Consider the following 24,019-nt stretch of genomic DNA (forward strand, 5'->3'; position numbering starts at 1 on the left):
TTGGATTTATTGGGTCTGTTGAAGTATCAGGTCCTAGATTTAGAGTTGGAAGGGACCTTGGAGATCATCTGATCCACCCAAAATGACCCAGGTAGGAAGGGGCAGAGCTAGGATTTGAATCCAGCTCCTCTGATTCCACATCAGCAAGACCCGAGTTCAAATCCTACCTCAGATAACTTACTTTCTATGTGACCCAGGGCAAGTAAGTCACTTAACCTCTCTCAGCCTCAGTTCCCTCATCTATAAGATAAAAATAATAGCGCCTTACAGAGTTGTAAGGATCAAATGAGATAATGTGTAAAGCATTTTGAAAACCTTAAGGTCCTATATAAATGTCATTTTTGTGCTGGGATAGCTGGGGAAGATGCAGAAAGCCTCATATTTATTTCCATTTCCTGGGACCCATTCATTCTTCTTCATTGAGGAAATGGAGAACAAGAATGGGGAGGGGGGGAAAAGCCTCTCCACTAAAGGCGTTGAAGGTCTTTTTTATTTATTTATTTATTTTTATTTATTTATTTTGGTGAGGCAGTTAGGGTTAAGTGACTTGCCCAAGGTCATACAGTTAGTGTCACGTGTCTGAGACCAGATTTGAACTCAGGTCCTCCTGAATCTAGGGCTGATGCTCTATCCACTGTGCCACCTAGCTGCCCTGACATTGACAGTCTTTTGATCTGAAAAGCAATTTCCATTAGAGGCTCAAAATCTGAGAATGTCACAATGATAAGTGACTCTACAAAACAGCTGCTCCAACCTCCTCTTTTTAAAGAGGAAGAAACTGAGGCCAAGGGCCATGTAGGTTATTGTGGAAAGAGCCCAGGCTGTGGAGCCAGAGGACCCGGATTCAAATCCTGCCTCTGACACTTACTACCCAGAGGCACTTAGATGCTCTGGGCTTTAGTTTCCTCTACAGCCAAATGAGGGACTTGGTCCAGGCATGGTCTCAGGTCCCTTACGGCTGGGACAAAGATTCTAAGAGGAGATGGCCTCCAGTTCTGGGGGAATGACTCCAACCCGTGACAAAGCTTGGACTAGTAGCTTTGTCTTTCTAATTCCCAAGTTAAAGCTAGAAAAAAAAATAATAGCTAGTATTTATGTAGCCCTTCCTATGTGTCCCCCACCATGCAAAGTGCTTTACACAATTATTATCTCATTTAATCCTCACAACAACCCTGGGAGGCAGGTGCTGTTACTATCCCATTTTACAGATGAGGAAACTGAGGTAGATAGGGCTATGTGACGTGCTCAGGGTCACACAGCTAGTAAATATAGGAGGCCAGATTTGAACTCAGGTCTTCTTGACTCCAGACCCAGCACCCTATCCTATCCACATATGATACATCCCTGTTCTTGAGTTTATAGCTCACTGACGATTAAGCTTACTGACAAGATTTAAGAATTTAACACATCTCTTTGGGGGTTTTTTTGCTTGTTTTTGTTTTTGTTTTTTTTTGTGGGGGGCAATTAGGATTAAGTGACTTGCCCAGGGTCACACAGCTAGTAAGTGTCAAGTGTCTGAGGCTGGATTTAAACTCAGGTCCTCCTGAATCCAGGACCAGTGCTTTAACCACTGCACCACCTAGCTGCCCCCTGATAACACATCTCGAGAACAACACAGGAAACTGTAATAATAAGTAATAATAATAATAATAATAAATGATGATGATAAAGAGAGGCAGTATAGCCTAGTGGATAGAGAGCTGGGCCCAGAGAAGGAAGTCTTGAATTCCAGTCCTGTTTCTGATGCATCCAGGCTGTGTGATCCTGGGTGAAGTTCTAAGAATAAATGTTTCAGAGCCTGTACTAATTTGCATGATTAGAGAAAGTTCCTTATACCAAGGAAATGATCAGTCTGGTCCATTTTATAGCTCTCTTAAGTTGGCAACAATTTATTTCATTGGTTGCTCACAAGGACCCTGTGAAGTAGATAGTTCAGATGTTATTATCTCCATTTTATAGCTAAGGAAACTGTGGCTAAAGGTCATCCCAAGTGCTAGATTCTATTTGGATTCTGTTATTCTGGAGAAATGAAAGATTGGCTTGGATTGGGTTCGGACAAAGCTTCCTGGGGAAGGTTGGACCTAGAAGAAAGGGCAGGGTTTGGATCGGCTTGGAGGAGTGGTGATGCACCACCACCTTTGCCCTTCCCAGAAAGCCTAAGAGGTGGTGACTAACACAAGGCCAGGGGGACCAGCTCCTAACTCAGCCCACTTGTTTACCTGCATGGGCCAGCCACCACCAGGTAGGCCCATGCTGGGCTGGAGGGCCTCTTCAGACCTGAAGCAGCATCTGTCGGGGAAGAGGGAGGGATCACCCCCCACAGTCTTGAGCAGTTTCCAAGGAAGAGGCAGCCTTCTGGTTGCCCTTATCTGAGGCCATTCAGTTTGGTAAAGTGCCCAGAGTGTTAGAGGCACATTATTCTCTGTGCCTCAGTTTCCTCAGCTGTAAAATGAGGGGATTGGCTTAGGAGACCTCCAAGGGCCCTTCCACCTCTCAATCTATGATCCTTCCTGCCTCTCTCCAGTTACTCCCCACCCCCATACACACCCACCTACAGAATGAAAATTCTACCAGGCCAATGCTGGCCATTGCTGGGCATGAGCTGTTGTCCCTCATTCTAGGAACACTCATCGAGCATCTTGGATGTGAAAGATGTTGGGAGGAAGGTACAGAGAAGGACCTTGGTCTAGTAGGAGGCGCCCACAGGAACCACAACAATAGGGGAGAGAAGGTCCATGTAGTGATAGAATTACAAAGGGACAGGCAGTTGGTTTGGTGTGGGAAGAGATGGCTTCCTCCCTGGACTTCTGGGAGCCCAGGCTGACAAGGAGAGAAGGAGTGAGCATCCAGTGAATGTGCCACGCCCACAGCCTAAAGGTTAAAGTTTTGTTTGTTCTTTGTGATGGTAAATGAACAAATACATAAATGGACAGGAGAACATTTATTAAAGGAATACCATGTGCCAGCATTAGGCACTGAGGGTACTGATACAGAAACAAGACCATCCCTGCCCTCCAGAAGTTTACCTTCCCCCAGGGTGAGATTCACCCATAGAGGAGTGGTGTTTAGGGAAGGGCGTTGTGCTCTGGGAAGGTCCGGGGGATGGTAAATGGAGTCAGATTGTGTCTGGTTTTAGAAATAAATGCACTCCTAATTTTAGTCACCCTCCCTGTCATCTGACATAGAGTTACAGGGAGAAAAGACCCAGAGTCATTTTTTAAAATCTAGACCTTCTCCAGAGCAGTTAGGTGGATGGAACACTGGGCTTGGGGTCAGGAAGAGTGGTCTTCCTGGGTTCAAATCTGGCCTCAGACACTTACTAGCTGTGTGACCCTGGGCAAGTCACTTCACCCTGTTTGCCTCAGTTTCCTCATCTGTAAAATGAGCTGGAGAAGGAAAAGGCAACCACTCCAGTGTCCTTGCCAAGGAAACCCCAAATGGGGCCATGAAGAGTCAGACATGAATAAAAAGACAGAATGACAGAAGACTTTCTCCATCTCCATCTGCATTTGCTTCCCTGTTGTAGATCTGCGACTGAATGTGCTCTGAGGTCCCTCCCGGCTCCCGTCCTGTGAACCCCGATTTTGCAGAGGAGGAGACAGGCCCCAAGACTTGCTCAGTTGCACAACAAATCAGTTACAGAGCTCATACTAGCGCCAAGTCTGGGACCCTTTCCACCGTAGTACCTCCTTACCTCTCCCAATAGCCTAGAGAGCTCAAATTCATGATTCGCCAAGCAAGCTAGCTGGGTGAGCAAGCAGAGGTTCATCCTTTTTAATATGCAGAAAATCTGGTAACGACCCAAACAGAGGCACCTCCATCTGCAGAAGGATGGAGGATTTTTAAAGTGGCTTCACATCTGTTAGCTCACTTGAGCTCTACGTCAACCCTAGGAGGTAGGCAGGGAAGGCATTACAGAGGAGGTAGCGAGTGCTCAGTGGGAAAAACACTAAGTTTGTAGCCAGAAGACCAAAGTTTGAATCCCAATGGCCTTTTACTGACTGTGTGACCTTGGACAAGTCACTGCAAATCTCTGAACCTCAGCTTCACTATCTCCCAAAAGAAGGGGTGGGGCTGGAAGACCTCTAAGAGCCCTCTGTAAATCTAAGATCCCATGGTGTACCCAAGGTCACACATATAATTAGTGAGTGACAGCTAGAATTCAAATCCAACTGTGCCCACCCCCAGCCACATAGACTTTGTCCTCTAACATGGTGCCTGGCCTAGTTGGTGCTGAATTAATTGGTTTAAATTGATTAGACACTCAGTGTGGATCTCCAAATAAAGATTCAGCTCCAGAATGCCAGCTGCCTGAGGGACATGGGGATGACTCTCGCCTTCCCCCGTCACCTCCAATAATGAACTTTTTTAGAAAACAAAATTAATTATCCTTTCCTTATTTCAACATTCCATTTTTAAGTTTTTGGATTCCCGATTCTCTCCATCCCTTCCGTCCCTTCCCCACCCTTTGAGAAGGCAAGCAATATAGTATCAATTATACATGGGAAGCCATACAAAATATGTATCCATTTTAGCATCAGTAACTAACTTTGTGATGGTTCCTGTGTTTTCTTTGTCATGTCAGGGCATCAAACTGGAGGAGCAGAAACCAGGACCTCAGAAAAACAAGGTGAGCTAAGTTGGGGGGGGTGGCATCCATGTGGATCCATGACTGGCTAAGGTGGAAGTCGGCGGAGTTCTAAACTGGGTAGGGGAGGAGGGTCATTCTCAGCAGGCATAACCCAGTAGCATTTGGGCTGTGATTGACGTGAGGTCAGGAGCCCATTGTCCAGTTTTCCATCTCAAACCTGCTTGGCCTTTAGATTTTCACCCAGAGCCATTTAAGTGGCCGACCTTGTCAGCCCGCTATGTAACTGAGCAGCTGAGTGGGGGTGATTGTGGGGAACTGAAGTCTTCACATGGCTGGAAGGACCAGAGGGCAAGCTGGAAACTGAGGCTGTGGCTCGTCCCATCTCGCTTCTGCTTGACCAGGCTGCCTCTTTCCCTCCCATTCCCCACTACTCTCTGTCAAATGACTCCCAGCTACCCAGAGTGAATTCTCATTCCTAGGGGTCACAAGGCAGTTCCTGTCTCCAGGAGTCAGCCCTTATCTGTGAAGGTCTGAGATCAATGACCAGTTTTAGCAGCCTGTAATAAGCCGCCATCTGTAGAAGCTGGGTTCAGTAGGTATCTAACCGGGTATAGAATTTGCTCCTGCTATAGGTTCCTGGGGTGAGGTTACCTCCATAGAGGCTTGGCTTCCACCTCCTTTCAGGGTGCTCCATTCATCTCCAACCTATAGATCTATTTGCATTCTATAGGACATAGAGTCAACTACCATCTATAGGAATCTGGGGCAGTTAGGTGGTACAGTGGATAGAGTGCTGGGCGGGGAGTCAGGAAGACCTGAGTTCAAATCCAGCCTCAGAAACTTATTAGCTGTGTGACCCTGGGCAAGTCACTTAACCTCTGTTTGTCTCAGTTTCCTCAACTGTAAAATGGGAATGATTAGTAGCACCTACCTCTTAGGATTGTTGTGAGAATCAAATAAAATAATAATTGTTGGGGCGGCTAGATGGCGCAGTGGATAGAGCACCGGCCCTGGAGTCAGGAGTACCTGAGTTCAAATCCGGCCTCAGACACTTAACACTTACTAGCTGTGTGACCCTGGGCAAGTCACTTAACCCCAATTGCCTCACCAAAAATAATAATAATAATAATAATAATAATTGTTAAGTGCTTATCATAGTGCTCAGCACATTGTAAGCCCTATATAAATGTTTGCTATCATTATCATCATCAAATAACAGCAACAAAACAAAACAAAACCAAACCAAACCAGCAGCATCATCATCATCTAACCCATAATAGCAGAAAAAAGAAAATATAGGAAATTGGGGCTCAGTGCCCCCCACTTAGGCTTTGCAGGTCTATCAGTCAGACAACAAACACTGAATGAAGGTGTTCCCTTCTGCCCCCTCCCGACCTACCCTAAGGCACAGAACCTGGTACTGCTTCTTGGCCCTTTGCTCCCAGAATCTTCCTTTGCCAGGCCATCCACAGGGAAATTGGTAAATGACAGTCATACAAAAATAAAGGTCTCATAGACCCCAAAATAGTCATGGTAGCCAAAAAAGGAAGGAAGGAAGGAAGGGAGGGAGGGAGGAAGGAAGGAAGGGAGGGAGGAAGGAAGGAAGGAAGGAAGGAAGGAAGGAAGGAAGGAAGGAAGGAAGGAAGGAAGGAAGGAAGGAAGGAAGGGAGGGAGGGAGGGAGGGAGGGAGGGAGGGAGGGAGGGAGGGAGGGAGAGAGGGAGGAAAGAAGGAAGGAAAAAAAGGAAGGAAGAAAGGAAGGAAGGAGAAAAAATAGAAGGTGTGTCCCTATTGACCAGCGAGTGTCTGAACAAATTGTGGTATATAAACATAATTGGGAATCACTGCACCACAAGAAAGTGATGCATATGAACAATTCAGAGGGGCAGCTAGATGGCGCAGTGGTTAAAGCACCGGCCCTGGACTCAGGAGTACCTGAGTTCAAATCCGACCTCAGACACTTGACATTTACTAGCTGTGTGACCGTGGGCAAGTCACTTAACCTCTGTTGCCTAAAAAAAAAAAAAAGACAAAAAAAAAAAAACAATTCAGAGACACATAGGAAGACCTTTATGAACTGATACAGAGTGAAGTAGGCAGAGAACCAAAAGAACGATGACTTCAGTGACTTCAATAGTGTAATAAAAAAGAATCATAAGGTCAAGCTGAATCCCGGGTCATTGTAATTACCACTGATGTTCCTGAGAAGAGATGAAGTAATACACCTCCTGCTTTTACCTGGAGAAGTAGGGGACTGTGGGTATGGAATGTACATACATTGTCAACCATCTCTTGTGGTAGTTGGCTTTGCTTCACTGTTGTTTTTCAGAAAGGGAAGGCTCACTGGGTTGAAGGCAGGTCTATCTAGAAATGACTATGATATGAAAACAAATAATATCAGTAAAACTCTTTAAAATTAAAAAAAAATTATAGGCATAAGGAGATCTTTCATGTACCATCAGGGAATAACAGCAGTGACTTCTGATTTGTCTTGTAGGATGACTACATCCCATATCCCAGCATTGATGAGGTGGGTATGAGTCTCTTTACCAGCTAAATTCCAGATTGTTCTATAGAGAATCATCTGGGGTGATGGAAGGAGAGAAAAACCATCCCCACCGATGATCCAATGAGAAGGGTGGTCTCCATGAAAAGCATCTTGGGACTGGGAGTCAGGAGAGCTGGATTTTAGTCCTGTTTCTATCACTGATTCATGCTGGGACCTTTTGTCAGTCGCTTTCTGGACCTCAGTTTCCTTATTTATAAAGTGATAACCCAAACCTTGAATCATTCTGAGGATACCCTGGGTAGTCGAGTCCAGAGAGTGGGGAAGAGCTGGAAGCCCTTGGGAAGGATAAGTTTGCCCTCTCACTCTTTTCTGGCACAAATTCCCCATCCCCAGTCCTGGGACAGCCTGTTATAATGGAAAGAGCACACAGTTTGTAGCTGTAGGACCTGAGTTCAAATCCTGACCTTGCCACATACTAACTGTGTGTCCTTGGGCTATCTCTTAAACTCTCTGGGCCTCCTGAGGCCCCTTCCAATTCTAGATCCATATTCCTATGCTCATATGTCACTTAAAGTCTCAGGGCCTGAGTTTCCCCTTCTGTAAAATGGGAGAATTAGACCAGATGGCAGCTGAGGCCCTTCAGGCTCTGAGTCTATGAAACCTCCCCATTTGTCCTCAGGCCTTAGTCACTACTCCTTCAGCCCTCTTACTGCATCCACAGGAAACTAACATGGGACTCCCTCATTGCTTCCAGATTGTGGAAAAAGGAGGCCCTTACCCCCTGGTCATCCTGCCCCAGTTCGGTGGCTACTGGATCGAAGACCCAGAAAACATTGGCACGCCAACATCATCCGACAGCAGCATCTTTGAGGAGGAGGAGGAAAACCTCAGCCCCGGCATGTTTGGCTACCGGCTGGAGTGCAAGGGAGAAGCTCGGGCGTACAGGAAACACTTCCTAGGGAAGGTGAGTGGGAGAGACGGGGCCGCAGACCTGGTAGAGAAACCCGGACTTCCAGCAGGCAGCTCGCTTTGGAGCGCTCTTCCTGGCTCCCTGCCATAGACCCTTCCTCTTGTTCTTCCCGTCTCCTCCTCCCTCCTTCCAATCAATCCTTTTTTCTTCCTCTTTCTTCTCCTCTTCCTTTTCTTTCTTTTCCCAATTTCCTCCTCTGTCTCCCTTCGTAGAGGTCTCCAAGGTCATGGCTGGCCAACAGAAGTGAGCCAGAGCCAGCTCAAACTAGCTCCCAAGAGCTGACGGTTAAATTTGCACTGTGCCGATTTACTCCTGCCTTGGAAATCCCCAAAGGCTATAAACTGGGGCTTGGTTTTTGTCTTGTTGACGCTACAGCAGGGCTTCTTAAACTTTTTCCACTCCTAACGCCTTTTCACCCGGGGATACAGGTGTACAAAATAGGTAGATATAACTTTTTACTGTTGCCAAATTTGGGGGACCCCCACATTCAGTTACATGACTCCATATGGGGTCAAGACCCACAGTTTAAAAAGCTTTGTCCTAGATTTAAGAAAGTGATGGAGAAAGTTGATAATGTAGATTAAACTTAAACTTAAACGTGTGTACTGCCATACACTTCCCCCACACCCTCTCTGGGAGCTGGTTGTTAAACATTTACCAGTATAATACAACTGGTGACACTCCAAAGAGTAGTGAGTCACCCTCCATATAAAGAGAAGGGTAGGGTTCATGTTTATGTCTCGGTCCCTATCATTGCTGGAACGTGTTATAGAGAAGCAACCTCATTGGATGATCAACCTCAGGGGGAAAAAAATTTTAATCAGGTAAAAGGTTATAAAAACAAATGGGGGAAAAAGAAACCACTTGGATTATTTAGTGTTTAGAGCTAGCTGTGCTGCTGCTTCTTTCCTTCAGCACCAGTATTTGGGAGCTGACTGCCCAGTGAAACCTCCTTCACTGGGATCTCACTGGTTTGGTGTCCAGTGAGACCGGCCCTGATTCCTTCCTTTAATCAGTTCTTATGGCGGGTGGGGCAGCTAGGTGGCACAGTGGATAGAGCACTGGCCCTGGAATCAGGAGGATCTGAGTTCAAATCCAGCTTCAGACACTTAACACTAGCTGTGTGACCCTAGGCAAGTCACTTAACCTCAATTGCCTCACCAAAAAAAAGAAAAAATCAGCTCTTATTACAGAGCTCAGAGTTGGAAGAAACCACAGGTTACCTAGTCTTGCTGGGTCTCAGTTTCCATCTCTGAAAATGGCCAGATGGCTTCTGAAGTCCCCTTTTGCCCTCAACCCATGATTCTAGGGAAGTAGGTGTGGCCATAGTGGCTCACTTTGGCACCATTTTGTTTTAAAAGTGAGGCTTCCAAATCAGGTCATGGAGTTAGCAGAGGGTGCCTCATGGCTGGGGCAAGAGAGGTCCCCTGTCTGAGCATTCATTTTCGAGGTCTGAAGGAAAGGGCCCAGAATGTTGAGAGACCCAGAGACTTTAGCAGGTGAGGATGAGCTGAAGGTTAGTTGCTAGAAAAGATAAGTTAGCCTAGTTAGCCTAGAAAAGACAAGATTCCTGGGGGAGGGGCATCTGTCATAAAGAGGCACTCAAAGTCTCCTGCTTGGCCCCACGATACAGAGTGTAAAGTGGGAAGAGGAAGACAGGCACCCATGTCTTGAGAAGCAACATGGGCCAGTGGAAAGAGTGCTGGATTAAGAGTAAAAGGACCAGGGGCAACTAGGTGGCACAGTGGATAAAGCACCGGCCTCAGACACTTGACACATACTAGCTGTGTGACCTTGGGCAAGTCACTTAACCCCCATTGCCCCGCAAAAAAAAAAAAAAAGAGTCAAAGGACCTGGGTTCAAACCCAGATCCAAATCTATGATTCTAAGGAAAAACTCCCAAAAAAGAAGAGTGGAACAGCCACCTTGGGAGGTGGAATGGTGGGGGAGAACTTCTTATACTGGAAGTCAGGGAGGCTGGGTAGCCACTTGTCAGGGTTCTTAGAAAGGGGAATCCTGCATAAGTTGGGGAGCTCATACTTATGGCCTCCAGGTCCCCCTCATCTATAAAATGGGGTAACCCACACCTCACCACTCACCAGAGCAATTGATGTACTTGTGTGCACCCCTCTCTTGTGTGTACCCCTCTTTTGTGTGCACCCCTCTTTTGTGTGCCCTTCCCTTGCTGAATAGGCTTGTTGTTTCACCACTATTAATAACAATCTGTGTACAATCCTTCCTCATTTGTCCACCAAAGGAGCACCCCCAGATGGCAACACTTTGGTTAGCCATGGATTGCTTGAGAGTCACCCAGTAGCATCTCTTTAAACATATTCTGTAATTCAGACTTACCTGACCATTCAAACTATCTTCCAATCTCCCTTTTTTCATGCAGAAGACATTTAATTACATAAAGTAATCATGAACACGTGATCCAAAATATTAACCAAACTAAGAAAAATATCAGCTTTGTGTTGATGGTCATATTATTTTTTAAAACCTAAAAAATATAGTACTATATACAATCGATGAACTTATTGACACCAGATTATTTTAAAATTTGTGAAGAAAATGTTAAGTTTAGGCAGACAAAATAGAATTTAAATAAATTTATATAAGAATAGAAATTTAATTTTTAAAATCTTTTATAAGCGCTAGTTATAGAATCAGGTGGTTTTTTTAAATTGACTTTTAAGGAATTACTGGGATTTAATCAAAGCAAGAAATTAAGAGACTGGGTTACTTTTCATCTTCAACACACACACACACACACACACACACACACACACACACACACACACTTGTTCTAGCCATAAAACCTATGCTTCTTAGCTCTCCCCATTCCTTCAAGGGCACTCAACTCCTGGTTGAGGCTTTGGAGATTTAGGTGTACAAATGAAGGATGGGCAGGTGGGCCTAGGTTCCTCTGCCCCCCTCCTTCAAAGTGACACACCTTTTCTGTTTCTAGGATCACTTAAATTTTTATTGTACTGCTAGTAGTCTGGGAAACTTGATTCTGTCCATCAAGTGTGAAGAGGCCGAAGGCATCGAGTACCTGCGGATCATCCTCAGGTGAGAACCGCGAAGCTGCTGGGGATGTAGTTTTGGCCCCTACGGCCGACCGGGGCAGGACTGAATGGTCCTGCTCTTCTGAGAGATCAGGGACTAGGGTCTCGGAGGTGGCCCAGATACAGGCACATGCGTCCTGTGTCTGTCTTACTGAGATGAGGAGGATGAGACTAGCTACACCCTTGAGCCATCTCCAAGCTTGCCCAGTCCTGAAGAGGCAGCCCCTGTATCTGTAGCCACCATGGGGTCTGTGCCTTCATTGACTCTGGTATATCTCTGGTATATCTTTCAGCCTAGGCTGATGCGTTTATTCAGTGGGTTCAAATATACATTGGCAGTGATGAGGCCAGGATCATGGATTTCATGATCCCGTGGGAGCATCAGAGAAAAAAATATTCTACTGACCTAACCTCAGACCATACCTTTAATCCTTGTAAATGATCAATCAACTAATCAATTATATATTTTTTGAGAGGCAGCATGGTATCTTTTATAGGGCATTTAATTTAAAGACGGGAACCCCTGGGTTCAAATCTCACCTCAGGGGGCAGCTAGGTGGCGCAGTGGATAAAGCACCAGCCTTGGATTCAGGAGTACCTGAGTTAAAATCCAGCCTCAGACACTTGACACTTACTAGCTGTGTGACCCTGGGCAAGTCACTTAACCCTCATCACCCTGCCAAAAAAAAAACCACAAAAAAAAACCAAAAACAAATCTCACCTCAGACAACTTTCTAGCTGTGATTAGCTGTCACATAATCTGTGTGTGCCTCAGTTTCCTCATCTGCAAAATGGGGTGGGAGTTGGATTAGATGACCCCTAAGATCCCATGCAGCTATAAATCTATAAATCTATGATCCCATGGAACATCTACTTTTAGCCAGGCCCTGTGCCAGGAGACTGTGTGACATTTGGGAGGCCTTGATGACCTCAGTTTAAGGCCTAGAGGGCCTCTGACTTTTACTAACAGTGTGATGACTCTAGGCAAGTCACTTAAACATCTCTGAGCCTCAGTTTGCTTCTCTGTAAAATGAGCATAATTATACTTGCTTTTTTTTTTTTTTTTTTGGTAAGGCAATTGAGGTTAAGTGACTTGCCCAGGGTCACACAGCTAATAAGTATTAAGTGTCTGAGGCCAGATTTGAACTTAGGTCCTCCTGACTCCAGGGCTGGTGCTTTATCCACTGCGCCACCTAGCTGCCCCTATACTTCCTTCTTGAGGCTAGAATGAGATGTATGGAAACCCTGAATGCACTATATAGATGCTCTTGTTGTTGAGTCGATTCTCTATGACCCCATTTGGAGTTTTCTTGGCAGAGATACTGGAATGGTTTGCCATTTTCCTTCTCCAGCTCATTTTACAGATGAGGAAACTGAGGCAAACAGGGTCAAGTGATTTGCCAGAGTTACCTAGATAAGTAAGTGTCCAAGGTCAAATTTGAACTCAAGTCCTCCTGAATCCAGGACTGGTGCTCTGTGCACTATGGCGCCACCTAGCTGCCCTTATAAATGCTAGTTATTGTTATCATGAACTCCATCTGAAACGGCATTTCTTGGCGGTAGAACACCCATGTCTTTCCAAGCCCAGGGCAAACAGTGGGGATGTGGGACTCCTCCATCCTGCCTCTGCCCCAGTAAGGGATGTGGGGGGCAAGCAGAGTAGATACACCCAAGTGATCCTGAGCGAGTCACTAACCTGTTGGGGCCCAAGTTTTCTCAACTATGAAATGAGGGAGTTGGGTTCTCCATGGCCTTGGAGGCCCCTTCCAACTCTAACGTGAGGACCCTACAAGTGGAGAATGGCACTGAGAGTCCAACAGCCTCTCCCTGGGCCTCTGCGTCTCGCACCCTGGGAGAGGAGGCCCCAGACATGACGCTGATGTGACCATCTGTACCCTTCTTTCAGCAATCCCACACAGGAAGGCCTTGAAATGTGTAATAAATGGGCTTCAACGGGAGCTGTCCTTTGCTCCTCTAAGTTCTGTAGAGAGAATTTGACTTAACGCGTGTGAGGGGCACTTGGTCTAAAGTGATCCTTTGGTGGGATTTGGTCATAAAGAAAAATATCAGGGGCAGCTAGGTGGTGCAGTGGATAAAGCACTGGCCCTGGATTCAGGAGGACCTGAGTTCAAATTCGGCCTCAGACACTTGACATTTACTAGCTGTGTGACCCTGGGCAAGTCACTTAACCCTCATTTCCCTGCCCCCCCCATATATATATATATTTATATATATATATATATATATATATATATATATATATATATATATATATATATGTATATCACCCCCTCCTTGCCTTCTAACCTGCATTCTGGTCCTGGTACCGCCATTCACTTATATGACCCTGGACCAATCACCTTCCTTCTCTGGAGTCTCAGTTTCCCCATCATAAAATGAGAGAGGTTCAACTCGATGACCCCCAAGGGCCCTTCCAGTTCTACTATCCCTCACTCTGGTGAGCTTTCTGTGTCAAGGCCGTCCCCGCTCTGTTGCTATGTTAAAGCCCTTTTAGATACTGGGCTTACTCAAAGGCGGGGTACACCTGGATACCCAGACTTGCCCAACAGATGGATGTGAGGGAAGTTGTTTGCATTATGGAATGATTCATCCCACGGGGATTCTTTAAATAGCCCGTTCCCCAAAGCATTTATAGTAGGATTCATAGGATTATAAATCATAGATCTAGGGCTGAAAGGGATGACAGAAACCATGCAGTCCAATTTTGCAGAGAGGGAAACTGAGGCCTGAGGAGGTGAAGTGATTTGCCCAGGATCACACAATGAATAAACATCAGAAGAGAGATTTGAACTCTGACTCCTGAGTGAGCCATCTTTCGATCTATAAAAATCTGGTGGTTAAAACCTAAATGTTGGTGTTGAGTTGTTTCAGTCGTGTCCGACTCTCTGTGACTCCATTTGGGGTTTTCTTGGCAAAGATACTGGAGTGGTTTGCCATTTCCTTCTCCAGCTCATTTGTCAGATGAGGGAACTGAGTTGACTTGTCCAGGGTCACATGGCTAGTGTCTGAGGTCAGATTTGAACTCAGGGAAATAAGTCTTCCTGATTTCGAGCCCAGTGCTCCATCCGCCGCACTATCTAGCTGCCCAAAGCCTAAATACATCTAGGATATAAAATAAGGTGCTTTTGTCCATCCCTCTGCACCTGAACTCCTCGCAGAGGTCCTTGTGGCTCACTGTGTGGCTATCTTCCCTTAGGTCCAAAGTGAAAACCGTTCACGAGCGGATTCCCCTGGCAGGGCTGAGCAAGCTGCCCAGCATCCCTCAAATTGCAAAGGTAAAACAGACCTCTCTGCTCAGCTTTGGCTACTCTAGGGGGAGGGCTGGCTGGCTGGTTGTGGGATTCACGCCCACCAGAACTTGATGGTGGGACTGTCCTCTTCAGTGGGTGACCCATGCCGGCCATGAGCGCCACCAAAGTTCTGTTGATGCCTGGCAGAGCTAGAACTAGGGTGGGGTAATAAGGTCCTAGGACACTGAATTTAAAGGGTGCTAGATTTATAGGACACTGATAGCTCTTTTGGCCCTCTAGCAGAATAGAAACAAAAGAAGATTAGCTCCTAGATTGTCGGACCACTTGGCTAAAATAGAAAACTTCTAGTGGACAGGCTGGGTGGGGTCCCAACCATTTTGCTGCTATTGCTGTTCCCCACTCTACAATGAAATGTATTTCTTTCCCCCACCCCCCACCCCTCATCCTGCTTCTAGACCAGACCCTACCCCAGCAGCAGGCTTACAATAAGGTCTCTGAGTCTCTGCTTCTCCCCCAAAGTCCCCAAAGAGGGCACCATTTAGGCAGCTTGCCTAGAGGACAAAAATTCCCGGTTACAGCTCTGGTGAGGGGACTTGGGGCTAGGTGACAGTGGAGGTGTCTCTCAGCATTGCTCTCTTTCTCTTCCAGACTCACAACCATAGGGTTGGGGTATAAAGGGCAGTCTCTCAGGCCCCCCAAATCCCCTTGGTATAGAGCGTTGCTTTGTCTCAGGCTGGCCCTGCCCTGTGGCTCTTTGTATAGTACATATTCTGGACACCATGATGAGTTAGACCTTGTTGGAAGGGAGTATTTGTCAAGGGGGGAAATGGGAGATAAGTTTGGAAAGAAGCATCCAGTTAGCCCCTTTCCCCTGAACTCCTTGTCTCTGAGATGCCATCAGCACCAGGAAGAGATTTTTAAGGAATTTTGTGACTCGAAAGTAGATTCTGTGTCTGATTCCCCATTCCTGGGCTCCACTGGAAAGGTACTACGAAAGATCTGGGGAAAGGGCCTGCATTAATTTCAGAGGATGAGCTCAGCCCTGAGGAATCAGGCCTATGGTGAAGAGAATCACAGAACTCTATACAACAGCGATTTCTCTCTTCATCTCTAGACAAGCTTCTCCCTCTTCCCTCCCACATGTTCTCTGGCCCCCTGCAGAATTTTCTAACAGGCCCTGGGAGTTCCGAATGTCACTCTTCCCGAATTGGGTCATCTAGGGAGTTGCCTGCTGAAAGATGGTGGCCATGGCGTGATCTAGGTTGTGAGAGAGTTCATTAAACAGCCATGGATGTTAGGGAGGGAAAGGCAATAGGTAGGGAATAAAGGGTGGGTGGGTGGAATAAGAAGGCCTGGGATGGAAGATACCCAACAGGCCTCCTTTTTCAGATCTTGGCTACTGGGGAGGATATTCCATGATCATCTGAGGAAAGATACAGAGAAAAAGGGAATGGATGTGTGTGGGGGGGGGGGGGGAGAGGGAGAGAGAGAGAGAGAGAGAGAGAGAGGGAGGAGGTGGGGAGGACAGGGTTGGTCACTAAAGTGTGAGCTTTTCTCTCTACAGGCTTTCTGTGATGATGCTGTGGGTCTGAAATTCAATCCTGTCCTGTACCCCAAGGTAAGAATACCTGAAACAATACCCCCCACACCCCATAAAGCCCCACCTGGAAATGTCACATGACTCCAGGACAACATCCCCTGAAAGCAGTTCTAATGATCTGAGGTCACTATGGCATACTGGCCAGAATTCCTCTCCATCCCAACCTAGGAGGGTTTTCTTCATCTTGTTCTTGTTCATTGTGATTTTTTTCTTGGTAGCAAGCAGAGAACCAGACCTGAAATTTCACTGGTCTTGGTAATACCAATTAAGAAAAAGACTTTCACCAGTGCAGGTCAGCACATTCCCTGCAACTTCCATTCTTTTAGAGAGCCTCCTAGGACATTGGCTTGGCCAGGGACACACAGTCAGTACACATCAGAGGCAAGACTTGGGCCCAGATTTTCCTAATTCTGAGGCTGGCTCTGTAGCCATTATACCACTATCTCTTTCTTTTTTATTTGTTGTGATAACCATTAAAAAACATCTTGGTCTGGGGTAGCTAGGTGGCTCAGTGGATAGAGCACCAGCCCTGGAGTCAGGAGGACCTGAGTTCAAATCCGGCCTCAGACACTTGACACTTACTAGCTGTGTGACCCTGGGAAAGTCACTTAACCCCCATTGCCCCCCCCCAAAAATCATCTTGGTCCTTCTTGCTCGCACTGCTGGTCTAAGGATATCCCAGTTCTTTCCCAGGTCTCCATCTTGTCTGAATAGATCACTTCCACCAAAACCAGGCAAAGCGAAAACAGAGAAAGAAAATTCTAGACCAATTTCGCTCATGAATATTGATGCTAAAATCTTAAATAAGATTTTAGCAAGGAGATTACAGCAAGTGCTCACCAGGATAATACACTATGACCGGGTGGGATTTATACCAGGAATGCAGGGCTGGTTCAACATTAGGAAAACTATTAACATAATCAACCACATCAATAAGAAAACCAACCCAAATCATATGATTATCTGAATAGATCGCTTCCCATGGGGGCCAACACCTGGGGAAGGATGAACAGCATGCCATCTCACAGGCTGCCACAGCTGGAAGGGGAGGAGCCCTTGTAATCAGGTAGTCTAGTGGCCCTCAAAGGGTATCTCACGATATACCCATGAGCCCCAAGCTTCACAAGGAGTGCCCCGGCTTATATGGAGCTCAGAATCACATGCAAATGAATCTCCAACTGTCCTGTAGCTTTCTGAAATTCATCATGACAAAGAATAATACTGGTCTAGGAGCAAAAAAAAAAAAATTACAAGTTTGAGAACCACCAATCTAGTCCAACCCCCTTATCTTATAGAAGGGGGAAGTGAGTCCCAGAGGGAGGAGGTAAGTGGCCCAATCTCACCCACTGAGTTAGTGGTAGAAACTTCTGGATTGGAACCCAGAACTCCGGACTCCTGGTTAGGTGTTCTTTCCTCTACACCATGCTGTCTTCAGTGATCAGGTGTTGGAGTGAGGACAACAGAAAAGGTAGGGGTGATGACCCCAGATGGAAGAAGGCATGGATAATGATATTGCTGCTTGGGTAGATAAGCAATGGCTCCTGCCCCCCTCCCACCCTGTTCCCCCAACCCTCCGCCATACCCTCGGGGTGGCCATCAGGGCTGGGAATTGCTGTAGTATTTCATCATGTGCACATGAAACAAAAATTAAGGCCCGGGAAAAGACTTGAGGTTGCTGATGTAGCTTTGGTCTCCAATTCTCTCTCCAGCGCAGGCTAATAAACCAGAGGCCAGTCATCCATGAGTCGGTTTCCTTAGGACATGACCTATTCTTGACCTCAATTCAGGTCTGAGGGAAAACCAGCAGCAATAATAAAAAAAAAAAAAACCACCAATCCTCAGCCACAGGCCAAGGAGCCCAGGCTAATTAGATGTGGACTGGGAATGATCACAGGGGAAAACAAAAGACCCACAGCAGCCTCTCTGTCTATAAGCCTGCTGGGCTTGGGTGAGAGGCTAGTGAGAGACTGAGCTTCCCAGGTTCTGGCCAAGGCGTGTGACTCTCAGAAATGCTCAAGGTTGATGTCAGCTCAGGGGGAGTGAGGGGAGCACCCCAGGACCAGTCAGAAGCAGCATTCAGGGGGCAGCAAGGTGGCACAGTAGATAAAGCACCAGGGCCCTGGATTCAGGAGGACCTCAGTTCAAATCCAGCCTCAGACACTTGACACTAGCTCTGTGACCCTGGGCAAGTCACTTGACCCTCATTGACCCACAAAAAAAAAAAAAAAAAGAAAAGAAAAGAAAAAAAAGAAGCAGCATTCAGTAGAAATGAGACCTCCCCATCCTGGCAAGTAGAGCTAAGGAGCCAGCAAAAGGACTACTGTGTCCATGAAGGAGCTATGACCTGCAAGTCCAGGGAAGAGGGTCCATGGCTCTCATCTGCCAGGCAGGGGCCTCATGCCTGGGAGAGCTGATGGGAAATAAGAACAGGGCCCTAAGAGCCAGGCAGTCCAGATTCCTGGGCTAAATCTCTTAGCTGTGCCTCTACTCAGTGTCACTACACGCGCGCGCGCACACACACACACACACACACACACACACACACACACACACACACACTTTACTTTTTCCAGACCTAGGATTTCACTAATATGGGGTAGACTTTGCCAAAGAAACTCCCTCTAGCAATGCATATCGGCTCTGGAACACAAAGTCATACCCAGGGCATTGAGAGACTGAGGAGCCTGCTTAGGGTCAGCCAGCCAAGATGTGGCAGAGGTAGGACTTGAACCCAGGTCTGCCTGGCTCTAAGCCCAGCTTCTTATCCCCTATGGCATGCTGGCATGAGACTGATGCATAGACAGATGGATGGAGATAGATAGATAGATAGATAGATAGATAGATAGATAGATAGATAGATAGATAGATAGATAGATAGATAGATAGGGGGCAGCTAGGTGGTACAGTGGATAAAGCACCAGCCCTGGATTCCGGAGGACCTGAGTTCAAATCCAGATTCAGACACTTGACACTTACTAGCTATGTGACCCTGGGCAAGTCACTTAACCTCCATTGAGCCGCCCCCCCAAAAAAATTCAGGATAGATGATAGACAGACTGATAGACTGATATATAAATGGGTAGATAGATGGATAGATAGATAATTGGTACAGTGGAAGTTTACAAAAGAGGCTATGGGTCCAAATTCTACCTCTGATGTTTGGACAAGCCCCCCATCTCCCTGTGTCTCAGTTTCCCCATCTGTAAAATGAGAAGGTTGGACCAGGTGGCCTCCGGGGCCCCTTCTAGTTCAAGATGTGTGATCTGATATAGATTAACCAACCAACAGATGGTTTTTGAGACTTTACCAAGTGCACTGTGCTAAGGGCTAAGGACACAAAAATCAAGATAAAACCATCCTTACCCTTAAGTGCCTTGCATTACAGAGGGGCCTAAGGTGGAATCTAAACAGATAAACAAACAGACAAGAAAATCTCTCTAATTCAGAACTGGCCATTCTTTGGCCAGGGCCTTTGGGTTGTCTGGTGAGACCAAGGTTGAAGGCTGGGTGAGTGGATGCTGGTTTTGAGCACATCAGCAGCACCTGTACACACACACATATCGGCTCACCCACGTGCTGGGGATCAGGCCAGCCCTGTCATTTTCGGCCACTTTAAAATGGTTGCTATGGGATTCTGCCCACTGGGCTTTAGTTTGCTCACCTGGTTTGGACCAGAGGCTCTCGAGGGGCCCTCCCTACTCTAAATTCTATATTTCTGTGATTCTGTACTTGGTTTCCCCATTATACCCAACGTAAGGATACTTGGACACAGGGGCAGTGTGGTAAAGTGGTGCAGTGGACTGAGAAAGATCTAAATTCAAATCCTACTTCAGATCCTTACTAGCTATGTGACCCTGGGCAAGTCCCCTAGCCCGTCTGCCTCAGTTCTCTCATCTCTAACATGAAGGGGCTGGACTCGGTGCCCTTGAAGATCCCTTCCAGCTCTAAATGGTCGCATAGTCTGGATTAGGAGAAACAACTAAGACACTTGGGATCTCAGTGCCCAGGTGTCCAGTCTGGGAACAGCTCCCCCTGCTCCCCTCCCCTCCACCAGTTGCCTTTACCAGTTCGTCCAGTATTCATTTCCCGCTGTGGAATCTTCCTTCCATCGACAGGATTGTTTCAGAGACGACCCTGCTGCTGCCTTCCCCACTCCCAACTCAGCCAGCCATCAGCCTGACTGCTTTCCTCCCCTCTCCTCCAGGCTTCCCAAATGATTGTGTCCTACGATGAGCACGAAGTCAACAACACGTTCAAGTTTGGCGTCATTTATCAAAAAGCCCGCCAGGTAAGCTAGGGATTGTGGACCGATCCACACCATCCCAGTGGAGCCTCATTGTGTCCAGTCCTAACAAGTCAGCAAGCATCTATTATGGGGCCGGGCATTGTGCCAAGTTCTAGAGGCTACAAAGAAGGCAAAAAAAAACCATGGTCCTGCCTTCAAGGGGTTCATATTCTAATGGGAGAGACAACACGAAAATTACTGTATATAACAAGATATATATGTGTGTGTGTATAAATATACACATATATATCTTGTATATGGTTATTTTCTTGTCTCTCCCAGTGGAATATAGACTTATATAGAATATAGAGATAGATATCTTGGATATATCTTCCAAGGATACTTGGAAATAGGGGCAGTGTAGCATAGTGGACAGAGAGCTCACAAACAGTCCCTGATCAAGAAGACTTGACCAAAGAGGCGTTGTCAGAGGCAGGATCTGAATCCAGATGCAGTGATAACAATCATTGCTTCTGTCCATGGTACCATGTAGGTGCTGAATAAGTCATCTTTGAATTGAATTTTCCCACAGAGCCTAAGAGAGCCTGTCCTACGTTTTTGATGCGTAAACCCTCCTCCCATAAAGGTCACTTTTAAAGTGTGGACAGGACACCAGAAGGAGGTCAACCCTTCTGTGCAATGCTGATAGCGCCCGGGCCCCAGGTGGGATCCCTACGGGAGCCATTTAGCTTTAAATAGAGAGAACAGCTGTTCCCTGGCTTACTGTAGGCTCCCCAGCCCTGCTCAGCCATCTGATCATGCCCATGGGAACCATGGAACCAGGGGGAACCTGGGTTCCAGAGTGTAGCTGAATCAGCATGGCCCCATCCCGACTCTAGCAGACTCAGGCCTTCTCAGGCTAAAACAAGCTCTTCCTCCTCTTGTGCTCCATAGCTTCTTTGCATGTCTCTTGCAGTCCTCTTCACAGTCTGGTAGAGTAGGAAAATGCTGGCCTGGGAATCAGGAGGGTCCTGTATTCAAATCCTGCTACTGTCGCTTGCCAACTCTGTGACCACCAGCAAGTGATTGACCCTCTCTGAACCTCAGGCTACTACTCATCTAAAATGAATAAAATAAAATGAAGGGTGACAATCCTAGCCCCTCCTCACATGGTTTGTTGTGAGCATCTGATGAATTCAAAGTGCTCAGCAAACCATAGCTATGAAATAGTTATAGCTGATATTCCATAAAGTTAAGCTAAGGGCTTTTCATCCATTATCTTACATGAGCCTCACAGGCTGGGGTTAGACAGTTATCTGGGGACTCCCAGAGCTACCCAGCCAGTATGCAGCACAGGTGGGACGTGGTTCTGAGGCCAGATCTCTGTTCACTAAGCCACAGGGCTAAAAACATCTCCCGTGAGTCACAGTATCATAGCTGTTCACATATACGTGAGTCTCTCCCTCAATTAGATTGTCAGCTACTTGAGGGCAGGGACTGGTCTTGTTCAGCCTCCTTGTTCCATAGTGTTTTTCACAAAGCAGGTACTCAGTAAAGAAGGAAGGAAAGAAGGAGGGAGGGAGAGGGGGAAAGGAATAAAGGAAGGAATGGAGGGAGGAAAAAAAGAAGGGAGGAAAAGGAGGGAAGATAAGGGAAGGAAAAAAGGTAGGGGCTTGGACCTAAATAGGAGATAATCACCCATAGGACTAAGAAGTCCCATAACCACCCCCTTCCTTAGTCCTTACTGGCACAAAAACCCCATCTCCCCTCCTGGGAAGAGCACTCAGCTTGAATTGGATCAAAATCAAGTTCAAATTCTGGCCCTGCCATTTCTTTGGATAAATCACTAAAATCCTCTGGTCCTCAGTTTTCTCATCTGTAAGATGAAGAGATTGGACCCAATGGGACCTCCAGGGTCCTTCTAGCTCTAGCTCTGTGCCCCTGTGGCCTCCCTCTACAGAGGAGAGCAGGGTTTTTTTTTTCTGCGTGCTGGAAGGTGTTTTATTTTTCTTGGCCAGATAATAGTTAATATCCTCGTCTGATGAGATGAGACCACAAGAGACATGTGTTCGCTTAAAAACATTCTAATTAAGCAAAGACTTTCAGATCTGAAAGCCCAATACAGATGAATCTTATAATTTAGCAAAGATTATTCAGGGAGGCTCTCTAATTATTTTCCCATATTGCATTTTTATTGGGTACAGCTCTGCTAATGCAAACGCTGTAATGAAAGTGGTTTTGTTCAGAAATACACTGATGCCGATCTCATAAGGTGATTAGAATCCAATGTTCCAGCAGGGTTGTAATTATTTACCATTAACCAAACACCTCTGAGAACAGGCAAGCGGGTGTTGCTCATGTATCTGATGCTGTTGGGAAAAGGCAAGAGAAGATAAAAGCCTTTTTTAAAAATATATGCAGATTGTTGCTTTGAAAACCAGCTGCCTAGGGAAATTTGACATGACGATCTGCTACATTAAAGCTCTTTACTGTTCTCTGTATAGAAGTATGACGCTCCTGAGCCACCCAGGGACTTTTAGGACACCAACGTAATGTTGTTTTCCCAGGAGTGGTGTTGGATGACATAAATCATCCACAGTTTCCCAAGGCAGAGACTCATGGTAGTTAGAGCTGAAAGGAACACCAGGGATTATCTAACCCAACCCTCTCTCATTTTATGGAGGCCCAGAGAGTTTAAGCAACTTCTCCAGGGTCACAGTATAGATAACAGGGCTCACTGTCCCGTCCTGATCCCTTAGGTACTTCTCAGAAGTGGAGAAGGAGGTCTCACATCACAGGGCTGGTCCCTGGAAGAACAACGATGACCAAAAGAGGCATCCTGACTGACTCTCTGCCCTTGACAACATGCTGCCTCCCTCATCAGGGGCCATGGCACATGAAAAGGTGGCTCCTGAGCCAACCTGTTTGAATTCAATTCAACAAGCATTTTTTTAAAAGAACTTACTATGGGGCAGCTAGGTGGCGCAGTGGATTGAGCACCGGCCCTGGATTCAGGAGGACCTGAGTTCAAATCCGGCCTCAGACACTTAACAATTACTAGTTGTATGACCCTGGGCAAGTCACTTAACCCCAATTGCCTCACCAAAAACAAAACAAACAAAACAAAAAACAACAAAAAAAGAACTTACTATAAGGCAGGCAATGTCTGAGTTATGGAAATGTTTTAGCATCCTGGGTTTAGAGTTGGAAGGAACTTCAGAGGTCATCTAATGCAGCACACTCATTTTTTCAAATAAGGAAACTGACACCCAGAGCAGGTAGCCCACCAGAGCTGGGATTTGAACTCAGGTCCTCTAACTCCAAATCCAAAGGTCTTTACCATCAGCTCACTACCCTCATCAAAGCAGTGATGTAACAGATAATCATGTAAGAGACAATCTTTCAGAGCGGCTAGGTGGCGCAGAGGATAGAGCACCGGCCCTGGAGTCAGGAGGACCTGAGTTCAAATCTGGCCTCAGACACTTAACACTTACTAGTTGTGTGACCCTGGGCAAGTCACTTAACCCCAATTGCCTCACTAAAAAAAAAAAAAAAAAAAAGAGAGAGACAATCTTTCCTGAGAGGAAAAATAAATGGAATATGCTTTCAATGATCTTCCTCCCTCCTTCCCTCCCTCTTGTGGTTATTGGGAGAAAAGTACTCTGGGAATCTTGAAGGTTCTAGGGGTATGGGAATGATTGCTTTGTGGGGGGAGGGAGACAAAGAGAAGAATTGGTCTCTTTGCCACCCAGTGAATCACTGTGTTGTCTCTTTCCCGTGCAAACA

General features: G+C 46.4%; 1 protein-coding gene across 6 annotated transcripts in view; it reads left to right on the plus strand.

Moving 5' to 3' along the window:
* RAP1GAP2 (RAP1 GTPase activating protein 2) overlaps positions 1–24,019 on the plus strand; it is a 298,254-nt gene that overhangs the window by 229,448 nt on the left and 44,787 nt on the right. For all 6 annotated transcript variants that reach the window (XR_006356225.1, XR_006356224.1, XM_043999908.1 and 3 more), the window contains 7 exons: positions 4,586–4,630; positions 7,087–7,119; positions 7,853–8,062; positions 11,037–11,140; positions 14,354–14,432; positions 15,973–16,026; positions 20,213–20,296. Coding sequence is in view for 4 of the 6 variants with exons in the window: in XM_043999908.1 (XP_043855843.1) it covers positions 4,586–4,630; positions 7,087–7,119; positions 7,853–8,062; positions 11,037–11,140; positions 14,354–14,432; positions 15,973–16,026; positions 20,213–20,296 (609 nt within the window). In the remaining 2 variants the exon portion in view is untranslated. The remainder of the gene's footprint in view (positions 1–4,585; positions 4,631–7,086; positions 7,120–7,852; positions 8,063–11,036; positions 11,141–14,353; positions 14,433–15,972; positions 16,027–20,212; positions 20,297–24,019) is intronic.

The sequence above is a fragment of the Dromiciops gliroides genome, chromosome 4, assembly GCF_019393635.1.
Source record: "Dromiciops gliroides isolate mDroGli1 chromosome 4, mDroGli1.pri, whole genome shotgun sequence".
Taxonomy (NCBI): domain Eukaryota; kingdom Metazoa; phylum Chordata; class Mammalia; order Microbiotheria; family Microbiotheriidae; genus Dromiciops; species Dromiciops gliroides.